This window comes from Oryx dammah, unplaced genomic scaffold (genome assembly GCF_014754425.2).
Source record: "Oryx dammah isolate SB20612 unplaced genomic scaffold, SCBI_Odam_1.1 HiC_scaffold_24, whole genome shotgun sequence".
NCBI lineage: Eukaryota > Metazoa > Chordata > Mammalia > Artiodactyla > Bovidae > Oryx > Oryx dammah.
Genome location: NW_024070208.1, coordinates 5217566 through 5234469, shown reverse-complemented (window position 1 = coordinate 5234469; position 16904 = coordinate 5217566). Strand labels below are relative to the sequence as shown.

Sequence of the window (16904 nt, the reverse complement as noted above, 5' to 3'; positions counted from 1 at the left end):
TGCACATGAAAGGGTAACATGATAACCACTAAACTGGGGAAACCACAGAGTTGTGGTTTCCTTAGTGTAGCGGCTGCTATCAAAATTACAGTCTAATCCCAAGGTGAACAGCATGTAATGTGTCATAATCAGTACTCGAAATTTTCTCCCTCAGTTGTGACATGAAGTTGAGTAGTAGAACTGCAGAGTTTATGTTGATGGTTTCAAATCCAAGGTTGATTTATACTTTCATACATCTGCATTATTCTATCTTTTTTACTCTCTTCTTAAATTCATATTAAATTCATTCAGAGCTGGGCTATCCAAATTGCTGAAACTGAGACCATTCAATATTGAAAAATAAAACTATGTTAGTGTATTTCAAAGAGAGTGTATGGGTTGTAAATAGTTTTTAAAAATCACAACTCTAAAAGATATAGAAATATTACCAAGTGAAATGGATGGTAAAGTTTTTCACTGGATCTTTGAAGAATAAAATTAGTTGAGTGAAATGATACGTATTTTTTTTCTAAAACTTACTGACACAGGTATAATATTGATGATTTACTTTCTGAATACATAAACAGATACCTGATATTAAACATTTTTGATATCCTGTTGTTTAAACCTTACTCTACTTTAAATCTGCACAGGGGGGCTTTCCAGAAAATTTCCTAGCTTCTTCTGCTTCTGTTTGTGTCCATCTGTCTGACAACCTTTCGAATCATAGATAGTATTTGAGTTTGTAAGTAGATAGTAGATAGTTTAGTTTGAGACTACATTTCAGCATTCTTGACTGCTTTACATAATAAGCTTAACATATTTTTTTCACTGCTTAGGTAAATGTATTTTAAGAAGAAAGACAATTAAAATAGGGAAAAGCCACCTAGATACTTCTTTTTAACATTTCATGTGTGCATGATACATGCTATGAAATATCATAGAATTTTTGTTCTGTCAAAACACCATTTTGATTCCTTTCTAAGAGTTTAGTTTCATAGAAAATTATTTTATCCTAAAATCTTTTAAGGTAAGTTAAATTGTGGTTTATTTTTTTTTCTTTTTGGATAAGGAATGATTTATGTGTTTTAAATATGAACAGATTTTGTATACGACTTTTAAATGTAACTGTATAAATTTATCAGTGCTATTAAATTTGCTGATTTTCCCCTTGCACATACACTATACGTTATAGAGATCCTCTTGCATCAATTAAATGGTAATCCCAAGAGTTCCAAATGTGTAGGGAATTCTATTCCCATCACATGGAGTTAAATTGTAAATATCCTCTCCTGAAAAAAAGTCCCTGTTTTAAAAAGGACCATTAAACATAAGGAGGACAATCATTTGTTGATGAAAGGGAAAGCTGGGAAGATATAGTTCAAAGTTATAGCTTAAAATATTGAATTCATGCACTGTTGTCATAGTGAAGGAATTTTCTTTCATATTTTCTTGTTCAGCATCTTTGAAACAGTGGTAATTAAAAGAATGGTTTATTTAGATTATCTACATGTTATCGTAAAAGAGAAGCGAAATTCTCCCAGAGCATTACTGTTTAGGAAATCAAGATTTGTCATTCATTCTGAACTATTTCTCTTGACTAAATCCATTTTTACTTACACCAAAAACAAAACAAACAAAAAAAAATCGAAGTGAGGAAACCTGATTATGGGATCCATCTGCAAATCTACGATAGGACTATGTACATTTTTGACAAGGTTGTTTATAACACATTTGGATAGAAAATTTTATTTGCTACTCTCAGTAGGAAAAGTAAGCTTTTAAAGGAAAAGTTTTATTTCATGACTGTTACCAAAATAACAATTACAAGCAAAAGAGGGATAAAACATGAAAAAAAAAAAAAAAAACAGGTTAGGACTTGGTATGGAAGTTTGCAATTCAGTTTCTGTACTGTTATTTGATTTGAAAAATTAATCCTGGTAATCCTTTTTGAAGTTCCCTGTTTCCAGGATGGATTATACAGAACAAAGACTAACTGATATCCCCAGGAGATTAGTTTACAGTGATGTTCTATTCTACTGAGAATGATTCTCCAATGGCCACTTTTTACTTCTTTCCAGGCTATGGGAATTCGTTAATATCTAGAGAATAGACTTAAATAAAACCATTGTCTCAACCAGCAGGTTTATGCAACCATCCTGAAATGTTTTAATTATTGTTTTCTTTTCTTTTTAATTAAGAGACCAGTGGTCAAGCAAACCCAGGGAGAGTGGATCACAGTCTCGGTAGAAATGTAAAGGCGACCCTAGTGATTGGCTTTGCTGTCTTTCTTTTGTTTTGCAGAACCGGAAGAGTGTGTTAATTGCACAGATGAATGCCGAGTGCTTGGTCATTCTGACAGGTGCTGGATGCCACAGTTCCCTGCAACCAATCAGGCTGAAAATGCAGATTACCGCACAAATCTCTTTGTACCCACAGTTGAAGCTAATGTTGAGACTGAGACTTACGAAACTGTGAATCCCACTGGGAAAAAGACTTTTTGTACATTTGGAAAAGACAAGAGAGAGCACACGATTCTCATTGCCAATGTGAAACCTTATTTAAAAGCCAAACGTGCCCTGAGCCCTCTCCTCCAAGAGGTCCCTTCAGCATCAAGCAGCCCGACCAAGGCATGCATCGAGCCTTGCACTTCCACAAAAGGCTCCTTGGATGGTTGCGAAGCAAAGCCAGGAGCCCTGGCTGAGGCAAGCAGCCAGTACTTGCCCACTGACAGTCAGTATCTGTCCCCCAGCAAGCAACCAAGAGACCCTCCCTTCCTGGCTTCTGAGCAGATGGCAAGGGTCTTTGCAGATGTGCATTCAAGAGCCAGCCGGGATTCCAGCGAGATGGGCACCGTCCTGGAGCAACTTGACCACCCCGGCCAGGATCTGGGCAGAGAGGCGGTGGATGCAGAGGAGGTTGTGAGGGAAATCGACAAGCTTCTGCAGGACTGCCGGGGAAATGACCCTGTGGCTGTGAGAAAGTGAAAAAGAACAAAAGGCATTGGCATCTTCCTGTTTCTTCTTTTGATTGAAAAGTGATCCCTCCTGGTGACAACCCCATTTTACAGGGATGAAGAAAGACCGATGCTGCTTTCAGGCTCTTAGTGAACATCTGAAGTGCCCACGAGTACGTTCTTTTCACTGCTGTTTCTTTTTCAGAGATAACGATGGTTTTTTTCTGACCAGACTTATATTAGGACAGAATTAACGATGCTCAAAGAGGAAAGACAAACAGAGAAGAAGAAGGAGAGGAGTTAAAAAAGGATGATGAAGCAAGTTACCTTTTGACAATCTGTTAGGAAGGTATGCAGAGTGAGAATGGAAGAATTTTTCTGATTGCTCTAAGACTGTCCTCCATGGTTTATGCTGACTTAACTGTTTACCTATAAACCCCATTCAAAGCAGGGTCATAATTTTTGATCTGTGGTAGAATTTCTAGCAGTCACCACAGGCTTCTACTGAACGTCCCGAAAAGACCTTGCAGTAGTCCAAGCTACACCAAACATTAACACATATTTGTGGTAAACATTTCTGTATAAAGTTACCTGCCACACATATAAACACAGAGAACATTCCGTATCATTAGTCGAAAAAAAAATTAAAAACTGGGTCATTTGTAAAACACCTCATGTCGTATAAAAGTTAAATGTAAAAAGATATATTTCATTTTGTCCTGCACACACATAGCCTAATTCACTTCATGAAAGGAGAAGAAAATTTAAAGGTTTAAAATGCCTCTTTAGCATTTTAGTGTCCAACAAACATACACATAGCAATGGATATGTTTTAAATTTGCCCTAGAAAAGTTCTGAAAAATAGTTACCATTGAGTGCTGATACTCAGAGACAATTAACACGATTGATATGTTTTATTCATTTGTGGACACTAAAATAGCTCAGGAACGTGAAAATGTTTTAGACATACACAAATCACATGACCATTTAAATGTGCAAATGTAAGAAAATTAAATGTGTTTACATCAAATGACATATTTTTATTGATTTATTGCAGATTCAGTGCATATGAGCCAAATTGTTGAGTGTATAAGAGCTATATTGTGTATTTTATTAAATTAATATATAGTTGTGTTGCAAAAATATTTGGGCTTATATTGTAAATGGCAAGTGTTGCCTCAGTAGCTGTCGAACTCTATGAGTTTTGTTTTTTCCTGCTTCCTTTTCCCCATGGAGTGTTGGAAGCAGTGCCTCAGAGCAAAGTCTCTTGTTTAATGTATAGTCTACCAAGTACTACAGTACATAATCTGTTCAAAATGTGTTTGAGTGAGCTGATGGAGCTAACTGAAAGGTCAGAAAATACATCTGTCAGTCATGGTTATGTGCAAATCCTTTGTGGAAGCTTTTATTAAAGTCATGCTAAATCACAAGAATTACATTTGTACCAATACCTGAAACTTCTTCATGTTTTTCAATAACTTGCAGCTTCTGCCTATGTAGATATCATGCTGTTGATTGGTTCTCAAAAGTATCCTAAGTGGTTCAAGATGTGTGTTCCCATTATATTTCAAAACCATGCAAAATGCTTTAATGCATGTGTGGTACCAGCACTGGTTACTTGCATTGTGTAGTGTTTTATAAGAGGTCTTGGTCTTAACAAAAGGTTTACCTTTTTTTTTTTTCAGTGCTCTTATGACTCTTTTTATCGCTGTCCTTTGAGAACAATACACCCTCTATTCCTTCATTTTGTTGCACCTTTCCTTGTGACATTTACCAAGTTTCAAACTTACTTCCATATGAGGCTAGGAAACCTCAAATTTCAGGAATTGGGAAAAAGTAAAATTAGCACTTGCAGAAGCAGCAGCAGATGGGAAAATGCCTTGATTGACATTTTCCTTCAGTGTTTAAAAATTTTGGCATTTTACAGCTTCATGACAAACAGTTTCCAGCCCATACCTTAGAATATGTGGTGCTGAGTTAAATAAAGGCTGTTTGTGCACTGGAGCAGAAAAATGCATTATTTGCAAACTGGTGGAGAATTCTGTGCCTTCTTTCCTGGCCACCAAGCCAGTATAGTAACAGCGTAAATGTCATAAAATCCTTATATCAAAAACAAAAGCAAAAACAAACACAGAGGTGAATTCAGTTTTGTAATTTTAAACCTCGAAAAATCCAACTGAAAAGATTTCCGTCCAATGCTGTCAAGATTTGAGACTGTACCTCGTTTGCAGAACTTCTTTGAAAGGGAAGAGTGGACAACTCCCATCAGCCTTATTCTCTTGAGAACTGTATTTGGTTCCTAGTAACAGCCTTTCCAAAGCTCTACTCTTGGTTTTTATTATTCATAAATGTTTAAATTAGAAAAGAAAGGAACTTGTACATGTGAAACTTAATTGACTCTCTATATTTTGGACAATTTATGTATCTGAAATGTGTCGTCTCTGTTATATGATGTTATTTTTTGCCAGGAGACTACAGGTTGATTTAGCTTGATAGCTGCGATTTGATGGAAAACTGATTTCCATTTAGTCTTACCAAGTGTTGCCTCTCTCTTACTAGACAATAGCCAAGTAGTAAAATCTAAGGCAGTATGTAAATGAAATCAACAAAGAGAGTAGGGTTTATTTTTAAAATGTTCTTAATGCTGAGTAACCAGTTGTTCAATTTATTAGAAGTGTCTGAATACATTAAAACACTATCAGATTTTAAGAATTGGTTGTGCCAGTGTGTGAGGGATTACCTTTAGGCTCTCTGTCACCAGTGATTTACTAGCCTTAGCTGTTTAACACATTATCTGTATTTAGTAGTGATTATTTATTTACCAGTTGGTGGTAATTCAGCAGTCAGGACTCTAAGCTTTTATAGTTGAGTTGAAGGGAATCTTGCTTTTATTCATTTGGCTGGCAAATGCCTTTATCACAGACCTCTGGTGCTTGGCTTCCATGGAAGTCTCTGAGATGCCAAAATTACCCCTTTGGGGAGCAACTTGCTCCAAGGGGTGATGCAGTGATATTTCAAGGGGTTTTTGTCGCAATTCAGAATGTGAAAAATATCTTAATTCACATGCTCCAATTACTGGCCCCTCAAAAAAATCCCCTACATTCAAAATAAATAAAAATACTTTGTCTTTTAGGTCCTTGAATAACTGTATCAAGCACAGAAAAAAGAATCTATAGAATTTTTTCATAAGAAACTCAAAGTTCTAAAAATTGTTTACTGATGAACTAAAAATAAGTACCGGTAACAAAGCAATGTTTCCATTAAATGTTAATGTGTTAATGATAAAAGATCTTTTCATTAAAATTAAAAGTAGTGAGAATCAGTGTTAGTTGTACCTATACCAAAGTAAACATAAAAGAGATGTATCACACAATTTCAAAGAATGCTTTCATTTTATTTCTTAACCTGGCATACTTAATCCTTACTGCAGGCAATATGCAAATATTGGCTCACTGCTCCATAAATTAATTGAATTCCTGGTTGGGAAATTGACTTGTTTTGTTTTTCTAAATTAGCTGAGATCTTGTAAAACATGACTTCCCTTTAAAGGATCTAGGTACTGCTCAATTTAAAAAATGATACCATAAAAAAGAAAAAAAAGTAATGTGATGGAGCAGTATGCTTTATTAGAACCAGGTTAAAAGCTGTTTGTTGCCTAATGGAGTAGAAGTTGCTGAGGTCAACAAGTAGACTGAGATTTGGCATAATATATGCCCACTCATTATTGTCTAATTATATTCTTTTGACAACACACAACACTTATCGGAGCATTAATTCACATGAGAGTTTTGGCTATCAAGATGTGTTGATTCGAAATGTAATTGAATGAGACCTGAATAAAGTCTGACTTTCCTGGCTCCAGTGTTTCGTAGGTTGGCTATCCCCATTTATCAGCCCATGCTCCATAAGGTTCTTAGCTGCACCAAGTGATTGGTGAACAAGGACAACAACAAAGCAGCAGACATTGTATGGATTTATCTCAACGCTATTGTTTAATGGCTGTGTTTAATGTGACCTATCTGGAAAATGAGGACTCTGAATAAAAAGCTATTACTAATAGCGGTGTTGCCTTCCCTTGCATTCTCTAATACACTGTGTACCGCAGGGACCCTGATCATAGTTATTTTGGAAAGCAATTGTGACATCACAAATGTTTGTGCTATTCCTTTATTTGCCAGTAAAATAAGCTTTTGGAAAACTTATTTAGCAATAATGTCACTCAGTGGGAATTCATTACCAGGCTTTCAGATAGCCTGATAAGTTGGATAGTCAAATACTTACCATGGAGTCATAGCCTTATGATACTAGTGGCTTTTCATATTTATGATTGGTTTGAAGATACTTTGGTACAAGATCCTAAAGGAGTTCAGAAAAGTCATTTTTATAAGACCTCTCATAAGCTTACATGACTGATAAAACCACCTATTTATAAATGGCATTTTAAAGTTAGTACATGTTTATTGTGGCATCTTAAAATAATAAGCCTCTCTTTCTACTTACTAAACAAATGTTTATGAATTCCTACTCTATGTTTTCCTTGGGCAATTATGCCCCAGGAGTAAACAGTAAAATCCAAATGGTGCCTGAGTCACAGTAGTCTGCTGGGAGAAACAAAGAGGTAAGTTCAACTCCTTATGAACTAGAATTTTTTGTTGGCATTTTCCCTCAGCTAGACCACACATCCCATATCTCTGCTAGTTCACACCCAGTGAGTAGCATCTTCTAAATTACAGACCAACATAATGTTCTGCCCCTGTTGATTTTTTCTTTTAATTTTACTTTTCTTCTGACAGTATAAATTACATCAAGAAGTGTGCATTGCTTTTCCATATTTAAGATCTTTGTGGTTTACAATTATTAGAATAGGCTAAATGTCCTATCCATTATTTGTTCGTTTATTGGTTAACATGTCTGTTTCTTTTTCAATGAGCACCACTTAGGTGTTAGGTTCCATACAATGGTCCTAAGGTACAAAAACTAAAATAATTACATTTTACCATCAGATCCTTGTACCTAGGTGGTATATGCTAACATAGAAATTGATCTTATATTGCCTTGAATTATATTGCCTCATAGAAATTGAGCTTATATTGCCTTTTATAATAAAAATATTTCTGTGTTAAGTAGAGCAAAATCATATGGTTATGACGTTATTTATTGCTTTCAAGTGTGTTAATTGACTCACCTGAACCAGTTGACCAGGGCTGAAGGATTTGGTAGTCATTCAGATGAACAACTCTACCTGGCCAGGTTGCAGTGAGGAGGAGGTCATGTGTGCAACATGTATCACAAGCTTCCGTCATGTCAATGAGCTATCAAAGCCCCTCAGATTAGGGTATATTTTAAGTAGATATGCCCCAAAGATACAATTACTTGACAATCAGAGAGCAATCATTTGTAGGATATGAAGAGAGAAAATTCTTAAGCATCACTATAGCATCAATACAGCACAGAGAAATAAATCATCAAGTTAATGGACCATCTTCAAACTCTTTATCACATGCTTTTGTAGATGGTTGGCACATGGTTCACCAAGGAAATATATCATTTTCTGTTCATATTAGAAATTAATAATGCTGGATAATCCACTGTCCATTAGGATTTATAAAAGGGTACAACTTCTTTCCCTGTTCTCCCTTTTTAATAATTCAGAAAAAGTTGCCAAACAATAACTTAGTTTTTGAAGCTACTTTAAATGTTAATGAGTATCTTACATACAAATATTGATTAGAGAGGGAATATTTTTGTGAGTGTTTTTTTACAAATTTTGTATCACACAGACTGACTTCACCCATTAGATGTATTCTATTTTTTATCTTACAAATGAAGCATTTCACTTTGAGAGGAACAATTTATAAATGATCTATAGCATTCTAATGAACTAAATTTTGATTATTATTTATATTTCAAAATCTATTTTCCTGAAGGTACAATATTCAATCAAATTATTTCATAATATTTTTCAATTGTTGTAAAACAGAAACAATATTGGAAGCTTTCTTTGTTATTGTTCACCTTAGACAGTATATCATGATATTTTGTATAAAATATTGGTCAGTACTATTTATATGAAAATTGTGCTTATTTCCCTAAGGATTTGTAGCATCAGGCAGGTCAAATAATAGTTACACAAGCCTAGTTAATATTGATAAATTCTATTTGTAGAGAATTTTCTAGTTCCCAGAGAATTTTCACAAATTTAGAAGGCATTACAAAATTAGAAATTCTGAAGATCAAGGAAGTAAATAAACTTATCCAAAGACATTGAGCTTGGAAATCTTAAGACCACACTGAACTTACTGAGCAGTTCCTCTATTTGCAGCAGATTTTGTGGATTCCAAAATCTTGCTCTTGTTAACATCTAGCCTTTCTAGTATCTTAAATTTATCATACTAAAACATTAAATTATGTCAGTAATATGCCTTTCACTTTAAGTTGACAGTCACATCATATAACCTAGATAGTGTCTATGTTAATAGTTCATAACAACATTAAATAATTTAAAAATAGAGAATAGGGATTGTACTCTACAAGAAAAAGAAAAGACATCATAAGAATTGAGCCTCCAAGAGAGGCTTGCCTCTAATAGAGATTACCTTCAATTCTTTACTGTCATTTATAAAATTGTTTCACAGCATTGATGGTATGGTCTTCAAAATATTCTGAAATGTTATGGAAGATTTGCTTTTTCAAGAACTTAACATATTCTCACAGAAAATATTCATAGATTTTATTTAATTCCTTTACATCATAATGTTATGCATATGCTGAATTAATAAGATTACTAATTGACTTCTTAGAAATAATCACATAAACTAATAATACTGAAAGAATATTTAAATATTGCATTCATATATATGGATCAATATGCACATATGGAGGCATGAGAGTCAAGTTATTTCAAACATCAGTATCACAAAATAAAGAGAATTTAAGTAGTAGCAAAATGGATAAAGGATGAACACACTTTTTTATTTATGACTTTCCTCATCCACATCTGATAAAATATTATATCATTGCTGTTTTCAGTAATCTGATGAAAAAGAGAGATTACTATAGCTATCCAAGTCATTTTCTGTCTGGTTAATCAAAAGTGAAGTCCTCTGATTCTTCCTGAGTTTTGCTTACTCATTCATTTTAAAATATCTCCCTTTGCAATTTACAGAAAACTAAACTTATTCTCAAGAGGTCCAGAAATAAATTTTAATGTAATTTTAACACTAACTGTTTTATGTTTTAAAAATTTAAATTCAGATAGATGGGATATGGTATTCATTCCTTCACTTTATTGATCAGCTGAATATCTCAACACTCTCTCTTTGCCATCATATTTTGACATTATTTCTCCTTATTTTTGCAGTTGAAATATGTTTTCACTGTGATAATTTGCTTTGATGTAATATTTTTGAATTTTTATTCTATTCTTTCTATTAAAAATCAGGTTTATTTATATAGATATCATTATAGCATTAATTTTTATAGCATTATCTACTGTCTTGCATATAACCAGGCTCTTATTTTCATCTTAATTTCATAATTTTCTATCAATATCAAGTATTATATAGTCTTTCTCATCTATTTTTCCATTAGGTATGTTCATATAAATATATTCCTATATGTCTTCTTACCTATGGATCAATTATAGAGGTAGTGATGTGCACTCCAATAGTTACAGCAAGTAGAAAATGTTCAAATTGCTTTTATTAACCTATAGGAAACAACTCTTTTTTAGATATAACCTACATAGAGTGTTAAAATTGACAAAATGCTTAATAAAATATAACATGTATAAAAGGTGGTAAATAAATTAATATGCAGGGTTTTTAGTTAAAATCTTTATGGAAGAGTACCTCACTACTTCATTGAAAATTTGAAAATGTGATAGAAAGTAAATCATATTACTCTGTTAATATTAGTGCCTCAGTTCAGTTCAGTTCATTCGCTCAGTCATGTCCAACCCTTGGCGACCCCATGAACTGCAGCACGCCAGGCCTCCCTGTCCAAAACCAACACCTGGAGTCCACTCAAACTCATGTCCATTGTGTCAGTGATGCCATCCAGCCATCTCATCCTCTGTTGTCCCCTTCTTCTGTTGTCCCCTTCTCCTCCTGCCCCCAATCCCTCCTAGCATCAGGGTCTTTTCCAATGAGTCAACTCTTCTCATGAGGTGGCCAAAGTATTGGCGTTTCAGCTTCAACATCATTCCTTCCAATGTACACCCAGGGCTGATCTCCTTTAGAATGGACCAGTTGGACCTCCTTGTAGTCCAAGGGACTCTCAAGAGTCTTCTCCAACACCACAGTTTAAAAGCATCAATTCTTCAGTGCTCAGCTTTCTTCACAGTCCAACTCTCACATCCGTATATGACCACTGGAAAAACCATAGCCTTGACTAGACGGACTTTAGTTGGCAAAGTAATGTCTCTGCTTTTGAATATGCTATCTAGGTTGGTCATAACTTTCCTTCCAAGGAGTAAGTGTCTTTTAATTTCATGGCTGCAGTCACCATCTGCAGTGATTTTGGAGCCCCCAAAATTAAAGTCTGACACTGTTTCCACTATTTCCCCATCTATTTGCCATGAAGTAATGAGACCAGATGCCATGATCTTAGTTTTCTGACTGTTGAGCTTTAAGCCAACTTTTTCACTCTCCTCTTTCACTTTCATCAAGAGGGTTTTTAGTTCCTTTTCACTTTCTGCCATCAGGGTGGTGTCATCTACATATTAGTGCCTGCTGCTGCTGCTGCTGCTGCTAAGTCGCTTCAGTCGTGTCTGACTCTGTGCGACCCCATAGACGGCAGCCCCCCAGGCTCCCCCGTCCCTGGGATTCTCCAGGCAAGAACACTGGAGTGGGTTGCCATTTCCTTCTCCATGTTAAGAAATTCTCATTTTGAAAACTCATCATGTGAAATGTTTGGCTTTTACTGAAGATAAGACTCTTCCTTCTGAGATATGCTTATGATTTCTCAGTCTGCCTTTTCCCCTCAAACACCTCTAAAATTCAACTGTTATACTTATTTCATCATTTCTCTCATTTTGGATAACTACTAAAATTTAATCTGTGTTCATAATCCAAAGATGGAAAGGAAATAAATGAATGGGTCAAAAGTGACTTCTCTGGTGATTTTCCTTCCCAAGAATGTGACATTTCGCTTCAATTCAATATTAATTTATGGAGCATGTATTGTGTTTTTGAATACAATAGAGCATACAGATATTAACAAAATGCAGGTTCTGTCTCCATAGAATTTAAAATACACTGGGAAAGGAAGTTATTTACACAAATGCAGTTTGTAGTTGGTACTATGAAAGAAGTACAAGTTGCAGTGGGTAAAAAAAAAAAAGACAGAGTACTTTGAGCTAAGGAGATGAGAGGTGGGGAGGGAAGGAAGCATTTGAATTGAGCATTTAAGGTGGAACAGGGTTTTGGCAGCAGAGACATACAAAAAATGCATTCTGGAAGCAGAGAGAGGCAGTGTGTGCAAAACATTTAAATAAAGTCAGAATATTCTTTAAATGGAAAGCTACAAAGGTTTCAGAGAGTGGGTTAGGTCAAGATGGGGATTGTACTGATGCTGACATATCACATGAATTTCTCTTCCAGGGAAAAGAAATTCGAGGATACCTGAATTAGGCTCACTAACTGGGAGAGCTCTGTGAAAGTCTTGCCAACCTGAATGTGAATTCAGGAAAATAACACTAGGACAGCTTGCTGCTGCCTGGTGATCCATTCTTATAAGATGCTGCCTAATAGCACCTTGTTCTTGGGTCAGGTCCAACTACGTAAAGGCAATGCCAGCTTTTTTGAATCTTGCAATTCTCAGCTTCAAGCTCTCAGCAGAGTATTTATGTGTATGTTTCCAGCTTCCCAGAAATGTCTTTCTTTGAAATTATAATCATGTTTGAAGCTTTAGGAGGCAGAGAGAAGAGAAAGGTAAAGACCAAGAGCATAGATGATTTTCATCTCATGGAAAATTGACTTTTTAACATTCAGATTGGAAAATCTGGTACCTGGGTGAGTACTGTTTGACAGAATAATTCCATATATATTTTTTATTTTTGATCTATGTCCATTGACTCAGGGCCTTCCAGGCTGATATAGGTATATTATCTTAATTCTTCCACAATATTCCATGTATATCAGAGAGGAGCTTTTAATTATTGATTATTTAGACATTGACATAAGAAATAATGGTTTTCCCTCATAACTCAGTTGGTAAAGAATCTGCCTGCAATGCAGACTAAGGTTCAATTCCTGAGTTGGGAAGATCCCCTGGAGAAGCAAATGGCAACCCACTCCAGTATTCTCACCTGTGGAATATGATGGAAAGAGGAAAGTGGCAGGCTACAGTCCATGGAGTCTCAAAAGTCGGACATGACTTAGCAACTAAACCACCACCACCACCATAAGAAATAATGCCTTAGCTTACTGGTTCCCAACTGGGGTCAGTTGTGCCCTCCCAGTAGTATTTCATAGAGACCAGAGGCCAAGTGCCAAAGAATTGATGCCTTCGAACTGTGGTGCTGGAGAAAGCTCTTGAGAGTCCGTTGGACAGCAAGGAGATCAAACCAGTTAATTCTAAAGGAAATCAACCCTGAATATTCACTGGAAGAACTGATGCTGAAGCTGAAGCTCCAATATTTTGGTCACCTTATGTGAAGGGCCAACTCATTTGAAAAGACCCTGATGCTGGGAAAGATTGAAGGCAGGAGGAGAAGTGGGTGACAGAAGATGAGATGGTTGGATGGTATCAGCGACTTGATGGACATGAGTTTGAGCAAGCTCTGGGAAACAGTGAAGGACAGAGAAACCTGGTATGCTGCAGCCTATGGGGTCACAAAGAGTTGGTCATGACTGAGCAACTGAACAACAACAATTCCCCCCACCCCCAAACTCCCCTTGCATCCTGAATGCCACATAACATTGAGCAGAGTTCCATGTGCTATACAGTATGTCCTTGTTGGTTATCCATCTTAAATACAGTAATGTATACATGTCCACCCCAAACTGAGAGAGTGAACAACGTATACAGGAAACTTGGATTGTTAAGAAGTGGGGATCACAACTCTGAATGTCTCTGATTTCACAAACTGGGGTCACCATAAAAAAAAAAGAAGTGGGGAGATTGGGTTGCTACTGGCATCTATTAGCTACTAAACATCTTCCAGGGATTTCCCTAGTGGTCCAGTGGTTAAGAATCTACCTGCCAATGCAGGAGACATGGATTTGATCCCTGGTCTGGAAAATAAAATCCCACACACCACCTGTCAACTTAGCCCATGCAGCAAAACTACTGAGCTCACGTGTAGCAACTACTGAAGCCGCGTTCCCTAGAGCCTGTGCTGCACAACAAGAGAAGCTGTCACAATAAGCCTGCTAGCTACAGCTGAAGAGTATCCCCCATTAGACACAACTAGAGATAGCCCTTCCCCAGCAAGGAAGACCCAGAACAACCAAAAATGAATAAACAGAAGTTTATAAAGAAGAAAACATCCTGCAGCACCCAATAGAGTGTTCCCCCCTGACCTAACAAAAAAATGTCACTAATGTCTGGGTTGAGATATCTTGCCTTAGAAAGGACATGTTTAGGAAAAGAGGAGTGAAAAATATTAGGTTTGGGGAAACAATCATTGATTATTAAATCAATTGATATGCTTCTTCCTGAGTTTTGAGAAGAGTTCTGGAAATTCTCCTAATTACTTAACATAATGACTTATTTAAAATTTCTTACCGATATATTCTGTTCTGGAGATTGGCAGGCCGGTATGTCTTGCAATCATGAGTATAATCTCAGGTTCTGATCAGTACTGAGTTACTTCAAGATGGTGGAGTAGAAGGACATGCGCGTATCCCCTCCTGTGAGAATACCAAAATTGCAACTGGCTGCTGAACAACCACCTACAGAAGAATGTTGGAACCCACTAAGAAAAGATAGCCCACAGCCAAGGGCAAAGGAGAAGCCACCACAGGATGGTAGGAAGGGCGCCATCAGGTTTAAAATCAGTTGGATGGCATCACTGACTCAATGGACGTGAGACTGAGCAAACTCTGGGAAATAGTGAAGGACAGCAAAGCCTGATGTGCTGCAATCCATGGGGTCACAAAGATGCAGACAGGCTGAACAATAGCAAATCAGTATCAACAACTCACTGGAAGAATCTCCATGGAAAGGTGCTGCTTGGAATGGCTCTTTACTCCTCCTGAAGCAGTCAAAAGCTGATCCCCTAAGAAGGGCAGGTAAAATGATATTCCTCAGGTGTAAAAGGAGGGAAGAGTTTGCCTCTGAGACTGTCTCAAACGTCTGGTCTACTGCTGCCTTAGAGGTCAAATGACATGATTAATTTATGCTCCAAACTCAAGGCACTTGTCCTTAACATGTATGTGGAATCTGTCACTCCCATGACACTGGGAGTTTGTGGGGCCAGGTATTAGAAAAAGTGATGGTGGTGGGAGGTGTCGGATCAAGAAATGGTGATGCTTAAACAGAAGCTAGGGGATCGTAAATATATCCAGATGGTGTAGGATGAATGCTTCTATTGATTTCTTGGGCATCTTCCGACCTGACTTTAATTCTTTCAAAGTAATATGTGGAATGCCAAAAATGTCAGATTGACTTTCTAAATGAGGTGAGGGGAAGGTGAGTGCAAATGGTTTCTTAAAAGTTTTATTTCTTTTGACACATATTCTGTTTTACCCATCTGTAAAGCAGGGTGGGTGGTTCCAGTGCACATTTTATGAATTTGAACTTGAAATGACTCTGGTTTAAAAATAATAATGGTAATGTGTTAAAAGGGTGACAGGAACTCCAGTGGCAAAGTTGAAAGTCTGCACATTGACAGGCTAATTAATACAAATAATAGTTACCATAGCCAATCCACATTTGAGATTTATTTGGTACAACTCAGCTAAATATGCACTAAGTGAGTTAAAAGTAAAGTTAACATACATTGTAGTGAAGGCTGGTGTTACCAACAGACCAGGAACAAATTGTGAAAGGGAAAACCATAGTCTGAACCTATGAGGTGTTCTTTCCAGAGAGACTCAGTCACCCTCCAGCACATGCACAAACTTGCTGGGTTTTATTTATGCTGGAATACTTCTATATTGAAAAGCAATATAATTGCTGAAATACCACTACTGTTCAAGGTAATTTACTTCCTAATGGTTTATTTACATAGTGAAAGTTGCATTTTATTTCACAGAAAATGTTGTGACTGCACCTGCCCTCAGTTCAGTTCAGTTCAGTCGCTCAGTCGTGTCTGACTCTTTGTGACCCCATGAACTGCAGCACGCCAGGCCTCCCTGTCCAGCACCAACTCCTAGAGTTTATTCAGACTCATGTCCATTGAGTCGGTGATGCCATCCAACCATCTCATCCTCTGTCATCCCCTTCTCCTCCTGCCTTCAATCTTTCCCAGCTTCAGGGTCTTTTCAAATGAGTCAGTTCTTCACATCAGGTGGCCAAAGTATTGGAGTTTCAGCTTCAACATCAGTCCTTCCAATGAACACCCAGGACTGATCTCCTTTAGAATGGACTGGTTGGATCTCCTTGCAGTCCAAGGGACTCTCAAGAGTCTTCTCCAACACCACAGTTCAAAGGCATCAATTCTACGGCCCTCAGCTTTCTTATAGTCCAACTCTCACATCCATATAGACAAACTTTCACACGCCACCTGCCCTATTTTAGATGAAACACCAAAGCAAAGAGAGAAATGGAAACAGTTAAAGAAGAGAATGAATATAAGAACCTTCTTACCCACTCATTCCCTCTTGGCAATACTGAACCTGGAATCTGGAGAGAGCATGAATAACCCTGGTGCTTTCTATCCTCATGACTAGTGCACTGACTTTATGTTTCAGTCTTCTCTTTCTTCATCTTTAGAGTGCTTGCAGTTCAATAAAGGTAATTTCCTCAGGTGATGTTGAGTCCTACAAAGTTCATTGTGAGGGTATGTTCATTTTAGGAAATG

General features: G+C 36.8%; 1 protein-coding gene across 1 annotated transcript in view; it reads left to right on the top strand.

Annotated features, from left to right (window-relative positions):
* Nucleotides 1-6994, top strand: part of PCDH17 (protocadherin 17) — a 117441-nt gene extending 110447 nt beyond the window's left edge. The window contains exon 4 of the mRNA XM_040267153.1: nt 2284-6994. Within this exon, the coding sequence (XP_040123087.1) occupies nt 2284-2966 (683 nt within the window). The 3' untranslated portion in view covers nt 2967-6994. The remainder of the gene's footprint in view (nt 1-2283) is intronic.
* Nucleotides 6995-16904: the final 9910 nt, after the last annotated feature.